The 19,929-nt window shown below is 38.7% G+C and overlaps 1 protein-coding gene across 4 annotated transcripts in view; it reads left to right on the top strand.

Moving 5' to 3' along the window:
* Window positions 1–19,929, top strand: part of CPNE4 (copine 4) — a 262,207-nt gene that overhangs the window by 231,029 nt on the left and 11,249 nt on the right. For all 4 annotated transcript variants that reach the window (XM_085226459.1, XM_085226458.1, XM_085226457.1 and 1 more), the window contains 2 exons: window positions 8,364–8,418; window positions 17,924–17,975. In XM_085226459.1, coding sequence (XP_085082585.1) covers window positions 8,364–8,418; window positions 17,924–17,975 — 107 coding nt within the window. The remainder of the gene's footprint in view (window positions 1–8,363; window positions 8,419–17,923; window positions 17,976–19,929) is intronic.

The following is a 19,929-nucleotide window of genomic DNA, read 5'->3' as shown; positions in this document are numbered from 1 at the left end:
ACGTTGTTTTCTCTTATTCAGTATTTCGGAGTTGAGTGCCTTCATTCTGATTGAAAATCATGCTCAAAAGCTTCCTTCCTTCATACAATAAAGTGCACCTGGAGATAAGGAAAGAAAAACATGAACGGAAAAAGGATTCATGGTTCCAACACATCCTTTTCAGTGAAGAAATGGAAAAAAAAACTAAGCAGTCAAACTAAGTCAGATGAAAGGTCCATCTGTCCGAGAAACACATCTCTTAGGGTAGCCAGGTGTGTGGGCAGTATATATGGGTATATATGATGCACTGCATGCTAAGGAAGTTCCCAAATTCTAAGGTCAGCATGTACTTAAATGCTGTGTTCCTGATTGAGGCTTTAAGTGGGAAGAAGAACTTCTGGAGTTTAAACCTTACAGTCTATTCTTTAACCAGAGCCTTGTCCCCAAGAGTTAGTTGCCAGGTCGTTTGTCCTGAAGCTGTTTCTGGGTTTGTCAATGAAGATTGAGTTAGCTTGGCTGGAGGGACCTGAATTAAATACCTTCATGTATCTTGAACAGAGACAAGGACAAAAGCAGAAACCTGCTCTAATTGAGATGTTAGTATAATTGTAGTTTATTATAAATAAGGCACAATAGTGATGTCTTGAATAATCGCGACATTGAATTTTAATGAAATCCCCATGTGGAGTCATAGCTGATAAAATTTAATCTAACCATGCAGATCAATAAATAAAAATATGGTTAATTATTTACCATATTTCTTTATCATTTCAATTACAGAAACAACCTTTCCGGAGGCTGTTAAGCAAAAAAGCTGATTAACATATCTAAACGAGTTTAAAAACCGTGACGAAAAAGACATGAATGTTTTTATTTAGTGTTTTGGTAGGTCTGAATTTACATACAAAACAAAGGCCAAACAGAAAAAGAGTAACATATAAGGAAAACCGGTAGTTTATGCTCATCATTGAGCATTCTGTCAGGTGTGGGTAAATGTATTTTGAAATGTTTGGATAACCCAGGGCTAGAGCTGCATGGGGAAAAAGGGCTTGCTGGTGCTTATAACCACCAATCTGGATTGAAAACCCATGAATTTAACTGTGAGGGACCTAGTCTGGCACCACTACCTAGCACATGCATACACATATTTAGTGTTTGTAGTATTTGCTGACTTGTATTTGCTAATGGCTGCCAAAGAATAGTTTCTGCAGTCACCACTTTTTATCACAAGAATTAGCACAGGAGAAGTAGTGTAGCACCACTGTGTTGGGAAGAGGATTTCATAATGGTTTCATTTGTATGTAGACAAATTTATGTATGTATACATGTATGTATCTGCAGCTGCCCTTTATCTGGTCAAGTACTGTCAGTTTTTACAGCTCTGCTTTTTCCTTCACCAATTTTTCATCTTTGTGTCATCTTTATGCTGCCTTTTCTGCCAGGCACTCAATGCATGTGTCTGTTTATCAGTCCTGAGCAGTCCTTTCCTAGTTTCTTAGCAGAATTTCTTCTTCCCATGCTTTTCCTTCACCCTGCTGCCTGCTATCAGCTGATGGATACATCAAAATGATATCAGAAGCCTTTTGCAGGGCTCTTCTTTGCAGCCTTCACTATTTTTTTTTCAGCTTGAAATCTCCTCTGAGGAAGAACTTTATTCCTTGCAGTAGTTGACGCTTTGCGAGGACTGTGTGGACTGGTACCACTGTGATTTCTCTTTCACCATCTCTTTCTGAAGAGAATGACTTGGAGCACCAAACCCTGCAAGCTATATCTGAAATAGGAGCCCATCTAGTGATGCAGAGACTAGTATAAATAAATACTCATAAGTATAAATAAGCATAAATAAAGAGACAGCGATTTGTGTCATTTTTGCTGATGCCACATGTGGCAACAGTTTAGCATCTGGTACATCTCCAGTCAACACAGCCATTTCCTCAATTTCAGAAGCATGAATTTCCTCCATGTATTGTTAAGGATGTAATTATTCTTGTCATCCACTCCATTGTGTTAGCAAGAAGCAGAGCTGCCAATTATCCCCATTTGAAAACCAGTCAGTCCATAAATGAACAGCATGATCTCAATCTCCTGCAAATTTACTCCTTTACAGGAGCTGGACACCTTTTGTCATCAGTGTATTTCACTTAACATTTTGCTGAAAGTTGTTTTGCATTCTTCATTTTTACTGGATGTTGTTTTGATTTTGGTTAAATTATGTCAGCTGCTCATTTGGCCACATTAAATCACAGTGAAATCTCTGTAATAGTTTTATCTGCTTGTCCTAGAAAGCTCATTTGTATCTCGAGAGCATTTTATGAGAAATTTCTCTACCAACACTTCCTTGTATACTATGCCAGCACAGACCCATATTCCCCTCTTCCCCACACTCCCCTTATAGATATTTTTGATAGATTTTTTTTTTTTTTTTGCAGAAGAAAGTCTCTGACCAACCATTTCCACTCTAATTTGTAAAAAATGGCAAAATGATGTGCATGCTTAGCAAGGCTTTTTTTTCTTGTGGTTGCTTAATGCAGTACACCCTGAAAGGTGCACTTGTGTTTCCAGAATGCAGGGACCCACGCTGTTTCATTTGAGGTTCTCCAAGATCAGACCTTCAAGTTATATTGTGGGATTCAGCCTGCTTCTTACAATATTGTCTTCAAGTCATATCAAGTTTTCAACTTCCAGAATTACAGTCTGTGTGAGAATAATCTTGTCAGTCACAGTGCACTTTCCATATATGTTCCTGCAGACAGTTTGCTGTAGATTTAAGGTTTTGGAAGCTACCAGGTTGTGCTTGTAACCCCTTAAGATTCAAAGGAATTTCTGGAAACTGCCCTGATTTCAGAAGTTAAATGTAACTCACTGCAGCCTCTTGCAGCATCCTCTTCCCTAGTTTATTCGCAATCATGAACATTTCTTTTTCAAGATACTTTTTACTAAACTGGGTCATATAAATCAGGTCATTGCAATTTATTTGTCATCTAGAAGAGAAGCTTGACATTTTGGTCTCTTCTTCCTGCTAAAATCTGCTATTTTATTGGGCTATTTTTCTAACAAGTGATCTATCTCATTGTCATTTCATTTAGCTTAACCTACTCCTCTCTCAAGCTCTGATTACTTTTTTTCTGAGGGTATTTGCCTTTCCCCAGTGTAGGAATTTCCATGTTCACTTGCTGTTTCTACCCTACATGGCTTCTTTTTGCTGTTCTTTTAGTGTTAACAAGTGGATGTTTACATCTGTTTTACTTGGTCTTAGCTATTCTGCCCTCCTCCCCCCCCTTTCATTAATTATTTCCCTCACAGGTAAGACAGGCACTTCACTCACATTCTTGAAACCCAATTACATGACAGTATGTTTCTCTGGATTCAGCAGATTCTAGCTCCCATAAGTTGACTAAAAGCCATAATTAAGGATAGCAGTTGAATTTTAATGTCAGGATTTTGCACATGGTTTTGTAGCATCTCTATGACAGACCAAACAATGTGGCTATTGACTTGCTATTGATTTGTGTGCTTCCAGCTCTCTTTTCTTAACAAGATGTATGATAATCGTTAATTCCTGCCACTCCTTCACAAATCACTGTGCAGTGTGGACTAGATTCCAGGCCTTGTTACATACAGCACAGGTTTGAATAGTCACAGAATAACCTGACCAGAACCAGAGACATGGCTGAATAGAATCAGGCAGGGCCCCACTGAGGATATATTGTGACAACGTAGCAGTCCCTTGGAGAATACAGTTTGCAGGGAGGAAATCGCTGCAGCTGAAGCCCTGCCCTCATTCTGGCTCTGGCAGAGCAGAGAGAGCTGGAGCACAGCCAGCTCTGTCCCAGCCTGTCCTGCAGTAGTACAGGTGGCCGCACAGGACTGCGGGTGAAGTGTGGGTGAGCTTTTGTCTCTTCTTCTCAAATAGGTGGGTTTTTTTTTGCCCTATCCAATCATACAGTTCTTATCCTTTATTTACCTAGCTCTGCTTGCAAAGCAGAAACAGAAAATGTTTAAATATTTCAAATGATTTCCGTATTTTCTTTGGGACTCCTGCTAATCCCTGCAAGCTGTCGTGATTCAGAGTCTACTGGCATCAAACTCTCCTAAGTACTAAATAATACACTCGGTAACATGATTCATTCATGCTTTAAAAAAGAAACAGTTCATCTCATTTTCTTTGAGTTCACTTCTTAAACATGAAAGATTACAATTTTAACTGAGTCTAGAGATGGCTCTATTTTGTTTGTGGCATTTTCTGTTTTTTCCTTTTTCCTTTTCCTCCTCCCCTCTCTCATTTCTTTCCCTTTAATTCTCCTGTCATCCCCCTTCCTCATATTCACAGTTTTGTCAATCAAATGTGCATCATATGCATACATTTTGTTTTGGAAATTTAAAATGTCTGATTTTATCACAGTATATCACAAGTATATAGAGTGGATCAGTTTTATGGTTTCTTCTTTTAAGATTGGAATTGAAAATGAAAGACATAGTAATTGATTTTGCTCTGTCCTGCATAGTACTTTAAAAATATCTTCCTGGCAGTTCTGATCTAATCCAAAACCAAAATTACAAGTGACAGTTTTATACTCAGGGACCCTAATCAGGTCTGTTCATTGCAAGAATTTCAAAGAGCTGTAAATTTAAGATTCTTGGTCACTTTAAACCAAAAATGATTTTTGGGTGTGTGTTGCTTTTTTATTCCTCTTGTGTTTCTTTCTTCCTTTTTTTTCTTTTTCTTAAACTGTATCTTCAGTACCACTGCTACAACTGTGTTGCTCCACTATAGTGAGCAAGTTTTCATGCTGAGGCTCTTGAAGTAATCATGGAATCATAGAATCATAGAGTGGTTTGGGTTGGAAGGGACCTTTAAGACAATCTGGTTCCAACACCCTTACTATAAGCAGGTACACCCACCTCTAGACCAGGTTGCTCAAAGCCCTATCCAGCCTGGCCTTGAATTCTTCCAGGGAGGGAGCATTCACAACCTCACTGAGCAACCTGTTCCAGAGTCTCACCACTCACACAGTAAAGAATTTATTCCTAATATCTAGTCTAGATCTACCCTCTTTCAGTTTAAAGCCATCTCCCCTCATCCTTTTGCTACCTGCCCTTCTAAAAAGTCCCTCCCCAGCTTTCCTGTAGGCCCCCTTCAGGTACTGGAAAGCTGCTATATGGTCTCTTTAGAGCATATTACTTGCTGTGTTAACTTCAAGAGCTTAAAGCTAAGCATATGTATAACTACAGACCAATGGGCCATGAACGCCAGCAAGATGAGTCCCAAACTACTATCACGGCTAGCTAGAAGTTCATTTTTTCAGAATAAATAAATGGCATGTACAAAGACTTAGGGCATTTTTTCCCTGTACATTTACGCTGTGCAATTAATAGATTAGATTCCCAGCAACGTAAGAATATCCAACTCTTATGTGCATGTGCAGCAGCACCTGGGCCAACACTTTAAGAGGAAGTTGCTAAAGACTGTTTAATGTCTGATTTTAAAATAATTTCATCCAGTGGAAGAATTTCTGCTAAGTTCTTTTTGTAACCAGGTAAAGTAAATCCTCATAATACAGCTGAACTCTAGATATGCTACTGTAGGTCAGAGAGCACCTGTGGTTAACAAGACATGATTTTTTAAATCTTCATTATTTTATCTCCCTATCCTTAAAGAGAGTTCTTACCTTCCAGTAATACGAGGCTTCCTGGTGGAGCAGAAGATATCATTATCTTTATCACTTTCTGATTTACAAAACCTTACTATTTCCTTTGTTATTCTTTCCTCCTGTGTATGCAGTACAGCTCACTGAGATCTCTCTCCTGTGTGCCTCTATTAAGGTATTGATCTGTCACTGTGTCTCCTCTGGTTCACCTAGATAGCTTGAAGGGCAGGTGACTAAAGCTGAGCATAATTCTAAAAGGATAATGCAGGATATTATCAGAAGTCATTCTATGCTGTGCATTATGTTATATTTAAGGTGTTACTCAGAGACTTCAGCTGGTTATATTTCTGTTTGGAAGACTCTAGTCTTTGAGCCCTGACAATTCCTTTTGTGTGCATTAATTTACATTTACCAATATGAGCAGTGAACATGAACTCTATCCCTGATTTTACATCGAGGCTATAATTTAGATTTGCTCAGTGTTTGATGTCTTTTTGATGGGAAAATGCATCAGAAGTCGTATACATCTATATTTGCATGACTAGTCACAGCCCTTACATAACCAGGTATAAAAGTTGAGATCCAGTGCTTTTGCTTTTCTCATCTTCATGTCAAGTACTTAAGCTTTTTGAAAATGATGGCAACCAGGAGAACCCAGGCTGCAGGAGGTATTGCTCAGCACTCTCTCTGCATTGCTGCAGAACAGAAAAGATGGAGCTGCAGATATGAGAGTCCCTACACTTTTTTTTACACTCAAGAGATATTGCAGTACAAATGTATGGGTTGAGGCGTCTCCCAGCTGGGTAATTGCAGCCAGTGTAGCTTTCTGGATTGCTGTATTGAACATGGATGCTTACATTCTAAGTAAAACTCTTTTTAGTCTTCATTTTGCTCTCACCCAAAATCAATTCTTTTGCAGCTCCACAGGGTTTGCTTCTCTAATCCAACCATGGATTAATTGTTGATGTAAAACAAGGTTTTTTTCTGCCCTCAGACTCTCTTGCTATTTCTTGCTCTCTAAGTGCAAGCCCGAATTCTCATCTACATCTATTTATAAGGGCTTCCCTGCTTCCGGGGGCGCTTAATCAAAGAGAAAGCTATCAGCAGGTGGTTAGCATCAAATGTCAGCAGCTTCTTTGTTCCTGACATCTCTTGGAAAAAAATGTTTCATTACCATGCAAATGATGTTAGTCCTCCTTTCCAAGATCCATTATCACACAGTGTAACATATGGTACACAGGACTGCGCTCCCAGGATTTATGTGGCAACTAAATTTCTTAGCAGAACAACAATTGTGAGAGCTAAGCCATCAGATGGCAATAATTACTGTTTCCCATTTTTCAGTGATCTGCTGAATATTTCTCTATCTGGTGGTACCAATTAATAACTCATTGCGGGGATGGGGAGACAATGTTATGTCTCCTTCCTTTTAAACTCTCCCATTTATCCTTCGCTTGTATCAGAAATGTCACAGTGCTCACAGGCTATACCAGACAGAATGGCTTGGCAGTTTCAATGATGTTGTTCTCTGTTGTGGGTATGTCTGGGAAGTGTGTTACTCACGTGTTACTTGGTGTGGCAATGTCTTGAACTGCACAAAGTCAGTTGAACCTGCTGCCTCTTCCTGGAAACCTTGGAAAGTGCAAATTATGTGTGGAAAGTGCCAAGAATGGTGATAGGAATTCAACTTTTCCAAGAGCCCTGAAACCCTGTAAGTAGAATCAGATAAATGTAGGAGAGATTTGATTCATCAAAGCAATGGAGTAAACTTCCATGATTTCAGTGGTGCTTCAGGATGTATTTGGAGTTAAGCATATGTTTGGGTGGATTGTTAACTTCAAGTGTGTGATGGAGTGCTTTGCTGACTCAAGGACGAGACATTCCTTACAGCTTGTTGTTTTCCACATTGCCATCTGGGAAGAGGAAACTTGACAGGACGTGGGCTGTGTGAGACATTACTGCATTTCTGAAAGGGTATTAACAGACCTGAAGCTTCCAGATCCTCTGAATCAGGATTTTTGTCTCTACGGATTTGTTTGGGGTGGAACAACTTCAGCATGTGGTTTGAAAGCAAATTTACCCTGCCACAGCATTTGCTAGGTTACCAGTTAGTATATCCAAATTAAAATAATTACATGTTTTACTGAGGGTACTAGTGATGCACATGATATAGATGGAAAGCCTTACAGACCTAGCAGGTTTCTGGGGCTGAATTTTTATATATTTTAGGAATTCTGTTTTGCACACAGACAACTGTAAGAATTCATATTTGCAAACACTTTTAATTACAGAGTCATCTCTTCACTAAACTCATTTTCTGAGCTGGGGGAGCATATCCACGTTTGTATGAAATCAATCTGTTTTCACAGTCTGCTAGATAGCTCACTCTCACACTGCAGCCAGATAGGACAGAAGAAGAGGTAATATGGACCTACAGTTGCACTGGTGGGAGAAGTGCAAGATATCTCGATTTGTCATTGTTCTCCAGGTGCTTTTAGCTTCGCAGAATACTAGATGGTCACCTGAAAAATGTCCAATACCATTTCTCCATCTGGTCAGCATAAACCCTTCCTTCTCTAATACCTTACCTTTCCATTCTGCCATGTAACACTCTTGACCTAAAATCCTTTTCTGTGCTGCTTTGCATTTTTGATGAATGCTTATGGGAGAGTAAATGTTTATTGTTGCAAAATGTATTTCTTTGTGAGAACTCTTCTTTTCTTTATCCTTTTCCAGTGACAAAATGTTCCCAGCCTTCGGATTTGGAGCAAGAATACCCCCAGAATACAAAGTAGGTGAATAAGAGAAATTTTCTCATTTCTTTCATTTATGGGGCATAAAATAAGGGAGAAGAGGGAGAAGTACAGGTTGAGAGCTGGGAGAAGCAGTTCCTACTGTGTGTTGTCTCTCATCTAGTTTTCTCATTAAGTAATACGTCACTGAAACCAGAAATCAAAATTAGAAGAGGTATGTTATACCGAAAATATTTAATGATATTAGCAAAACTTTGTTAATGGATATTAGCCTGCTAAAGAGGACTGAATGTTTGAACAGCACTCAACAACCATATTTTGAAGCTTTGTGGGCCTTGATTTGACAGAACCAATTTCTGTAGGAAGGAATTGAGTGCCTTTGCTTTGTGGTTTAGAGACTGAATGTCTTCCTGAAAAAACAGACTTCGGAAGATTTTTGCTCTGTACCAAATTTCTGTTCTGTAGTGGACATCTTCAATACCAGGAAGAAAAACATAAGAGCATATTCATGCTAAAAAGAAGTTGTATTTTTAAACAAAGCAGAACAAAACAAAATGAGGGTGATCGAGGTGGATGGTGCAACTAATTGTGGGCAGCATAAATATGCAGCTTGGTAGTGTTGGAGTGAAAAAAGTGCAGTTAAAGAAGGATCATCCAGAAGAAAAAAGGCCTAGGGAGAAATAGGCAGAAGTTCAAATCCTGTGTTGCACATGTAGAGACAGAATAGGCAGAATAGTGGTTCTACACAAGTAAGTAACCGAAGACTGGTTGGGGGTTCTGTAACTCAGATACTGTCTGCAAAAAAAAAAGCAGAACTGGACTCCTGATGATGCAGACTTCATCCAGTATTCCCAAGTTGCTGAAAGTTGCTTCTTTCAGCTGTGGCTGCACCAGGGAAGTGAACACTAGCTGAATGGGAATAATTGTCTGCGGAGATGGGTTGTATGTTATTTAGTGTTATAAAGTGTGAATCAACAGAAGGAAAAAAAATGTACATGTCCTCATGGCTTGTGGATCTGATATCTGCATGAAATTCCAGTAGTGATGTGCAGCAAATTTGATGGGTGTCTTGCAAACGAGTGTCTAAGGTTAGTCAACGTATGTTTAAATAGCGTTAGCTTCTAAAGTAAAAATTGCTGTTATGGAAAAGTGGACTCTACCTGACAAAGTGTTTTTCATGAAAAGGAACACCAGTGTTAGTACTTTCCAAAAATCAGAGACAGCAGACAGTTTCCAGAACTTTGATACAAATTTGAATGTGGTGTATGCACAGAGAACATCTGTATCTGTTGCATATCTGTTTCAAGTGTAGCAGGTGATAACCACCTGTGCTATATAAGGGGAAGTGTTTTGGAAAATGAGAATGCTTAGCAGCTTCTTCCACCGGACACATTAGTGAAACACAAGGACTGCTTACCAAATGTCCATCCCTTTGCCACAAATATGTACATCTCTACCTGTGTTTGTATGGCAGTGCTCACTAAAAGAGCTGATCTATATGTCACAACTAGATTGCCCTCTTGAGCCCACTCTGGACCATTCCTGATAAAGCCATGTACTATTGTGATTGTCCTAAACGAAGGTACTGACCTGGTGGTGTGACAGAGGCAGGATGTTCCACCATCTATGAGATGACCATCTTCGCGTGAGGGAGGGCTTGCCATTCTTTCAGCTGCTGAAAGCCATACTTGCCTCAAAGACTGCTCGAAGAACAATGTTTCTGTGCCAGTTGAAGTATTTTCACTTGTTTGCTGGAGATAGCTGTGGAGTAAAATTCACAGCTTTTTTCTTAAGCAAAATGATCGGATTGTTATGTTGGGCCATATGAGCATAATGGCAATATACTGACTTTGTTAGACCCAAGCAACTGTCTTCACTTGATTGCGAAGCGTTTCAGGTGCCAGATGAAAGACGTATGTCTGGCTAGAAAGTGATTTCAGGGGTACTTTGTAACCAAATATTCCTACAATCACCATCACCAACTGATCTGATGCTTGGGAAGAACTGGTGTAGGGATACGTTTCCTGATAAATACTCTTAAGAAAGTGAGAGACTTGGACAACTTAGTTGCCCAAACCTGCATACATGGGTCTTGCATGATAACATGACCAGTCCTGACAAAGTCTGTGTAGTATTGATATTTTAAAGAAGGAAATTGGATGAATCAGGATCTTTGCATTTTGTGAAGTTTGCAAAACATAGTGGTAAATTTAAGATGGAACTACTTGCTTGAGAATTACTGGTGTGTGAGTAAACAAGTCCAAAAGTATGTGGAGATACAACTGAGGGTCTGAATAACATCTTTAGTCTCCACCATGAGAAACTGTCACAGAAAATGACAAAAAAGTGTTAAGACATCAGCTTACTAATGTAATGAAACTTTGAAGAAAAGAAGAACCACATTGCAGAGGGATTAGCCTTTCTGTGCAACAGATGGGGATAAGTAATTAACTGTGTGTCTATCAGGGGCATATCCAACTGGAACTGGATTAGGAATTAGCAGTCATTTGTGCTACTGTTCAGTCCCTCCCTGTAAGATGCTGCATAGTCCATCCAAATACCTGCATTCTTACATAAACATTAACCTTTAGACCTTTAGAGTCCCTGCTTGGCTTTGGCTGCACTTCTGAATTGAAAGATTTGCTTTCTAAGAGACTGAGATGTGTTAATAAGGCAAGACCTCAAAATGATGTGTTAATAAGGCAAGACCAATAATCCTGAAGATCCCTCAGTAATTTAGTCTACACTGGTATCATAAATTTAATTCAAAGCCAACAATGATTTTACATGGAATATAGCCAAGATGCATAGGAAACAGTGAAGAAATGGTTATAATTGAAAGTAACAAGGAAGAAACAAGAGTGCTCACACCTTGTTTACTGAAAGTTCTCTTCTTCTCCTGCAAAATACGGTAACACTAAAGACAACATGGCAGTAGTGTGGATCTCAGACTATTCAAATATTCTTTTGGTACTTGTGGTCAAAATTAATTCAAGTCATACATATCTTATATTAAAGAACAGCGGTGTCAGAACTGTGGTAAATCACATCTTCAAATCTAGACTGAATCATTATGAGAAAGTCTAAATTTTGTCTCCATCATGTGGATAAATCTGCTTTTCATTTTAATTTAGAATGCAGTTGAGCCTCCAGTCCTAATTAGATAATCTAACCTGCATATAGCACATTGGTCTCTGCACATCAGCAGCTGCTATCTTTTATTTCTTCCGGTAGATGACAAGTTGCTAGGCCTGTGGAAGAAATGACTCCCACTACCAAGGGTTTCTGAGTAACCATGAGAGCCTCCATACAGCAGTAAAAGTAAGACAAAGCAGCTTCCATAGAAGTCTAAATGAAAACTGACCAATCTATGCATGGCAATAACGCAGCAACAAGCTGTAGGAAAATGGGGACTGTAACTCACTATTCAGCATAAACGAAAGGTAATGAGTCTCCACTGTGCTGTTTAGGACCAGCTGAAAGCCACTACTTTCAGGGTGGGCATAAGCTCTACATTTATTTGGCAAGATTTCTTGGATGCACTAGATCGTATGGGAAACAGGTGTCCATTTTGTGATGTCATGTCAAACCAGTGCCTCCATTTCTTACTCTCTTGGGCTGCTTCCATTAACTTGGGATGGATGCTGGAGGGTAGCATCCACCTCTCCATTTAGTGAGATTCCAGCTCCTCACATCCTTTTATATGTTACAATAAGTGCAATGTTTACTATGCCAAGCATTGTTTCCCATAGAAAAATACACCTCTCTTTACATTAGCACTTCAGAACAGCGACAGCATCCATCTTTGCTGGCTTCTCACAAATCTCCTCAGGTGAACCTCTTTAAAAACATATTTTATACATACTTTCTGCAGAATTTCTATTTCAGGAGCACACTGTTTTGTTACAATGATTTTATTTTCCCTCATTTCAGCTCCAAATGAAACGCATCAGCTGTTAGCAGAAAAAAACAGCAGCTTCTTAGTGGTATAAGAAATCTGTGGTAGTGAAGGAAGCAAGACATGCCATATAAAACATTCCTCATCAGTCTAGAGGTATTTCATCTAGTATTCAGCAATATGATCATTTTTCCCCAAGACCTGACAATTACATCTGCCTACTCCTTTATCTAAGTAAACCTCTAAGACCAATATTCCACACCTGAGTTCTAACAGTCCACAATTGCAGAACACGAAGGCTATTTCACAGCACAGTATTCAACTCATCACTTTTTTTTTTTTTTTTTTTTCTGAGAAGCTTGATGTAAAGTAAAGAGGTAGCTGACAATATGGACTCAGTGCTGCAAAGGTCACAGTGAAGAGGAGAAAACCAAGCTGAATGGCACACTAACTTCTTAGCAGGCAGAACTCAAAGCAGCTGAGAAACTGTACAGAGGCACAAAACTTGCAGTTAAAATGAAATATATATATTAGAAGTATGCCGGCCCATGACAGTTGTATTGTCAATAATGAAGTGTTCTTTGAAGGATATTAGGTGAATAATTAAGAAGCAACTTAATGTTTGTTTTAAGACACTTCTGCTTATTTTTGCATTTTTAATGAAAGCTCCATTCATTGTTTATACTGGGAAGATCCACTGGAAAGAACCTCACTACAGTTACAGAAACATTAAAGCCCCTGTGTTACCCTAACCTGCTTTGTTTAGTTTGCTGCACAGGTAAGGTATTTGAAAAGTGCTGTGTGTTCTTTGTGAGCTCCGTGTTTTTCAGGAGACTAAGAGCAAAAATATGTGCAAAAAAAAAAAAGATAGATTGTAAAAGGATGTGTAACAGACCAATGGAAAAAAACAGGATTTGTCACCTTCACCATGGGACCTGGATTTAGGCGTGGAAGCTGAGCAACATGCTGAAAAATCATGTACAAAAGGAATAAATGGACAAGCATTGCCAAGCAGAAATGTTTACACCGTGATCTTAGCCAGAGACACAAGCTGTCCAGCTACCAAACTATTTGATTAAAGAACATTCAGAAAATAATAGCTTCTGAGCAATAGTTGTTTAAATTTGTTAGTGTCTTAAGCTTTTGCAAAATATGCAGACATTCAGTATTTAATTTAAGGACTCGTAGTGGCTTAATCGTTTTCGGTTTACTGACAAGTAAGTGTTCAACATTGTGCTTCTCAGCATTTATGCTTTTGTGCATATATATCTGTTCATAGATTTTTTACTGTCTTTATTTGAATGAATAAGCGTTCCTAAACATGACTGGATTTGTCAGCTTGTTTGTCACGTAGTCACAGTATCATCACTATAGAGGTTTCTGCAAAGTTTGAACTCCCTGGGACGAGGAGGTAAATTTAAATGAGCTTAACAACCTCTGGAAAAAAAAAGAAAAAGAAAAAAAGATTGCTAATTTTCAAAAGAATTGAGGAATCCAATTTCAACATTTGCAAAATGAATGAAAAACATCTGTTTTCTGAGTTAAAGCAGCTTTTTGCATCAAATGTGGAAGTTCAGGTAGAGTAAAAATGGATTTAAGAAAAAATGGAGGCTAAAATAGGACAACACATTTCGATACAACTTAAAATGTCTTTGTATAAAGCAGTTTGCCTTACGACTTTCATGGTTTTATTATTTGGCAGATTCCAAGGTAGGGGTTTTTTGAGTATTTTGAGATTTATTTATGAAAGTGAATTTTATTAATCTCATATTATGGAAATAAGTTTCTAGCTATGTTAAATCTAGATGACTTTTCTACTAAAATTCCTTTACACGTGTGGAAGTATATTTATGACTCTTGCAAGATACCATCTCATGGACACCATCATGCTAGTTGACAACTGCCTTTCTGTGTGCTTGTTTTTGCATATGTATAGTGGCAATGGAAGCATTGTATAGTGGTAAAAACAAATTGTACTATAATGTGCATCAGCAAAAATATTTTAGACTGCATATGCAGTTGATGTATCCACAGAAGTGCTGTTGTTGTAATGGACTTGATGGTGTACTTACAGATACCTAGAGCTACTCTACATATTTCTCTTGCTAAAAACCTTGAAGGAATTAGCTGAGAAGAAAAAAATTATGCCTGGTACAGGAAGTTCCTGGAAAGCTGTGTTTTAATAATCCCATCTCTATGAGCTGTCTGCTAAATAATTTATCTGGAGTCCTGTAGAGAGAACAGATTAATACATAGCCAAGTGTAAGTAGGTTCCTTAGTTGGAGGCTTTGAATGGTGCTCTGTGCTGCATGGTAATGCCAGGCTTAATCACCTCTGCACTCCTCAGCTTCTCTCTCCATTCCTTTTGTAGATCGGTTTTAAGAGAGCAGAAGGGCTGAGCAGAGGGTCAGCTAATTATCTGATACTTAATCCAGGATGTGTGACACAATCTCAGTTCCACAGGGACATTCCTTATTGTGAGACCGAATTTCACCGCAAACAAGGCCTGCAATTCTTTGCAAGTTTCTCTGTTCTGTATAATGGCATAAAGCAATAATTCTATGTTTGTATGATGTGAGGTATTCCAGAATTTCCTGACTCTTAACTTGACCATCATACAAATGACATTAATAGATTATATAAACAAGCTTGCTTCTGAACAGTCAGGTGTCTTGTTATGTTTCCCCTAAGGATATCCCAGTCTTCAGCATCTTTGATATTCACTCTTTTCCTCCTTTTCTTCATTAGCATATCAGTTCTAGGAGTGCATGAAGGCTGTGTCATTCAGTGTCAGAAAGATGCCATTTAGTACACTGTCTTTGGGCTGTCTGACATCTCTATGGTTTGCCTTTCATCCTCAAAAGCCTTGCATGCTTAACTGAATTTTAAAAAAGGGGGAGAATGTGTTCTGGACATTTGGAGAAACTGCTTTAAAAAGATCTGCTACTTGTTGGCATTGAGTAACGATTTCCTGTTTGTGAACCATCCCTGAGCTGCACAAGGAGTTTCTCTTCTTCACGTTATTCTTATGTCTTGTTTACATTCTGATTTTTAAGAGAGCAAAAAAACAACCAAATCCTTCTTTATTCATTGTTTTTCTTGTCCTGCCTTTAGGGTAAATTGTAACACTGGTCTTGGTGAATGAGGATGACAGTGTATGAGGACCACTTGCTGTAGGAGAATAGCACCCATTGCTCAGACAGTATTATTTCTTGGAACATTTTGCACACTTTCTAGACCAGTGCTTTCTTACTGGACCAGACTGTTGCCTGTTCTTCTTAAATAATAGCCTGGGTACCATAGCTATGAACCAGATAAATTGTTTGTATTGTGTGATCCTGAAACTGTATAGCAACAAAAGCGTCTAGCCCATGCTTGCATAGTGTGAATTAAATAATGTATTTATAGCTCTGGAAAAGAATTGTGGTGTTCCTTTTCCTGTAATTTGAAATGCATTAAGAATAAAGTAATAAAATCTCTGAAGAGGCACAGCATTGGAAGGATAAGCCTGCAATATATATATGTGCATCACTTGCTATTGAGATGCAGGTAGTATAAAGTACAGAAAGCCTAAAGGAAAAAGAAAGGCAATTGAACAACAGAAAAATCATCTGTGAGTGAAAACTCACACAGCCATTCTTGACAGCTGCAATTACCTTTGGCCTGCAGCTGGTCATGAGACTGGCAGATACCAGCTGGGCAAGTTGTGCTGGGAGACATACAAGAGCAAGCCAGACAAAAATGCTCTGGAGCATCTCTGAAGCGTATCTGACAGCCCTGCTCTCCTGTGCCTTCTTAGTGAGGAGCATGCATAGTGGCTCTCTGCATTATCTTCTATGGCCAAGAAGCCTGAATGGCCCATTTAAAACCTTTGAATGAGACAGCTGATGCTTGGTGTAGACATAATGAATTCCTGGCTAGGGCTGAGCTGGCTGAATGCTCTCCAGTGAGTTCTTGCTTTAGTCCTTGAATTCTCTCCCATCATAGTAGAGGTCCCACTTTATTTAAACTTCTAATAAGTAATGGTGAGCATCATCGTGGTGAGCAAGACCAGCACATGATAGGAAAAATGTGCAGGACAAATATTTTAGTGATGATAAAGCTTCTGGTTAGTTCCAGCTAGAGAGACATTTGACGTTGCACAGTGGAAAAGATTAGACTAATTTAAGTTAGCTGGATCTAAAGAATCCTATCAGACAAAATAAGAAGGACAGGGTACAATTGATGAGTGTCGTGTGTAACATCTGACCATTTTCTGTGCTATCTGTAGCGTATAAATGGAAGTCATCTAAACTAGGAGGTAAAACAGTGGCATCCAACAAATAAATCTTTCTGCAAATAACCCATGTCCCATTGCACAGGAAGTAAACAGGTTGCTTTCCATATGCCTAAGAGTGCTGGCACTTCCAAATGTCCTACAGATATCTAAAAGTCTTAAAGGAATGTAATTGTGTTAGGCATATAAATGTTCCCTTTACTCTGGAGTGGTATGCCTGAGCTCAAATTAGAATTATGCAAATTGCCTTATGTCTCAGCTGTGTGCATTTTTTGCAAACCAGAATATATAGAGATATGTTGTATATTGAAACAGAAATTGGACTTCATTCCAGACAATTGAAGGAGAATTCTGAGTTTGAGCTGAAGAGCTGAAGAGATCATGAGAAATCAAGCCTCAGACATCAAGGAATGGTGCAAAAAGGAATCTGGAGAGCAAAGCAGACAAGAGCAAACGAGAAAATCAGAAAAGACCATCTGAGGAAAATTTCAGTCCCAGTACATTTGTGCTGTGGTTGCAGATCTCTAATTGACAGACATTTAGGAAGCCTGGAAACTGAGACTTACATTGTCTTCCATTATTTATGCATTCAGAAGTCTTGTATTATTTTCCCAGACCACTAAAGATAACGATATACTGTTGTCTTAGAAAATCAGCAACGTTTTTGCATTTACAGTGATTTATCTTAGAAAATAGCGTGGTGGTATTTCATTACAGACATATTTGAAGAGTGAGAAAGTGGGATATTTACTAAACTTGAGGGAAAACATTTTCCTTATTTTTCTGATTTCTCCTCCAACTATCTAATTTCTTAACCAACTTAGACTTCTTACATTTCTTACGTTATTATCTCACAGTGGTTCCAAGGGACTTCTTTGATCTCTTTGGAGAATAAATTATTTTCTCAGTAAGCCTGTGGCCTTCAAATGAGAAACTGTTCACATGTGCATGGAAGATTCAGAACAGGGCAGAGCATGTGCTGTAACAGACCTTCTTTAGCTCTTCTATGGTCTTTACACAGAACTAATGAGAGCTTGCATTTACATCCCACCTCAGCAATGGGTCCCTCTTCTGTCGCTGGCATTGGTAGCTCAGTGCTGATGCCATATTGATGTGATTTCTCATGTGCTTGGGTGTTTTTTCTTTGTGTTCTTTTTTCCTGTTTTTTATTGTTATTTTCAAGTTTGATTCCAGTTGTGGTACTTTGTTTTCACATGGAGTTCCATCTGGGACTGTATTTCAAACATAACGCTAAAAGCTTGAAAGATGTCTGATTTAATGCAGAAAGAATGTAAAGGGTGTTTAATTGTGAGTTCTCTTTGAATAATTTTTCCAACTACAGTTTTCTCTTCTTTCCATTTATCTGCAGGTCTCCCATGATTTTGCAATCAATTTCAATGAAGACAACCCGGAATGTGCAGGTAAGGCATCAGGACAAACACTGCTGTATTTCTGCTGTGACAAAATCTGCTTCTATTTTTTACTGTATCCCCTGAATACTTTTCAAAGTGTTTCTTAAAGAAAGCAGTTCTGAAATCTAACAGATTCAGAGAGCCTTAGCAAGTGCCACACATTGATGTCCTAAAAGATAGGTCCCATTGAAAGTACACAGTGTTGGATGCTTAGCATTGTACATCCCTGAATCGCTACACATTGCTGAAAACTAAAGCTATGTTTTCTGTGTTCCTTTTGGATCTACAGCAGCATAGTTTATGCAGCATTAGAGGAGCAAGATATGAAAGGCAAGGCACGCTGTGCACCTCTGTAGTCAGACTTCCTCTGTTTACAGCCCATTGTTTGGCAAGACGTATAGCAATGGTAGGCTACTGCAAGTCAGCGCAGCACCAGAGTCAGAACAGCAGCTGAAGATGAGTGTGAGAGAAGGAAGCATGGTTTCATGACAGCAAATGCGGCAGACAGCTGTTTTAACACAGCATAGGTGATTGGTGTGTTCTTGCAATAATCAGTAATCTTCAGTAGTCAAAGGCTAGATTAGTGTAGCAGATTTTGCTGTACATCATATGTTTTCATATGAGGTCTGCGGTGACTGATGCTGTCTGTAGAACCTCCTGCCATGATACTCACAATTTGTAAAAGGTGAGGACAACAGGAAAAAAAATCTCTAAACAGTCTAATAAGTATTATTAGACTTACACATGTTTGAAAGTCTTGGTCAGATGATCACTGCTGTCTAAAATGCACAAGTTTTTATTCTCCCTTATTCTTTGCTACCTTCGAAACGCTGAAACTGGTGTTTCAAAATGCACTTCTCATTCAAATTTTTTAGCTGTTCCTTTCAAACCTTCTCAGACTTATTAGTGGCTTTCTTTCTGGTATAATCTGCAGAATATGTTCAGGATGAAGATTAAGATGCCAGGGAATAAAGTGAGGAAAAGAAGAGAGGGCAAGCAGTTTGACAAAAAAAAAGACATCATTAAAAATTTTCATATTTCATGCATCTTAATTGATTTTGGTTCAGTAGGCATCCCAGCTTTGTCAGCACACTTGAATTTTTGGCCTACCCCAGCTTCTGTAGGTCAGGTGCTTGAAAAGTATTTGGGCATTTTTATACGCACTCCACCTCCTTTTTGCCTCTGTTGAGTCCAAGGCTAATACTTTTATCATGCTGACATTGTTATATAGTTACATGCATTGACTGAATGATGTTTATAGTATTTGAAAAGGCTGTCACACCTATATAGTGCTAACAGCAAGTCAGAGATTGGACAGACAAACCTTCTTCAGTTAAAGAAGGTACTATTCATTCTATGTGTAGAAAAGAAAATGCAGCAGTAAAAATGAGAGGAGATTAAAAAAAGGAAGAAGCTGCTCAATGATCTTTGCCCAAGCTTTATGTAACTTGCTTTTGTTATGTATTCAGTTGTTATATGTGCTTTGAATAAGAGTCAGCTGAGAAATTAATCCATCATCTAAAAAATGTAGAGCTAAGAAGCTGCAACAAGTTGGTCGCAGCATGGAGGAAGGCCAGGGAGGGAAGTTTAGAGCATTCGTACACACATCTACAGGATATAAAAGGCTCTTCTGTGTACCATTTAAAATAATGTCCATCTGGATGAAAGCAAGAAAACAAGACAGACCAGAAAATGTGTTGTTTAATCATCTGCTACAGCTTGCTTATCATCTGTCTGTAATGAATGCTTGATTAGTTCCTACAGCAATTGTTCTGTGGTGTTTCTCCAACTTTTGTAGATGCCCACACTCCATTAGGTGGCACAGGCTGCAGTAACACAAACCTGTCATGTGAGGAGAAGATACTCTTTGGCCCGAGAGTGAGAGGGAGATAAAATGCTTAGTCACCACACTATTTTACCTTGTAATATTTAGCATACTTGCCATAAAAACACAGGAAAATTA

The sequence above is a fragment of the Meleagris gallopavo genome, chromosome 6 (assembly GCF_905368555.1).
Source record: "Meleagris gallopavo chromosome 6, MGAL_WU_HG_1.1, whole genome shotgun sequence".
NCBI lineage: Eukaryota > Metazoa > Chordata > Aves > Galliformes > Phasianidae > Meleagris > Meleagris gallopavo.
The sequence above is the reverse complement of the archived record's forward strand: the minus strand, read 5'-3'. Positions and strand labels throughout refer to the sequence as shown.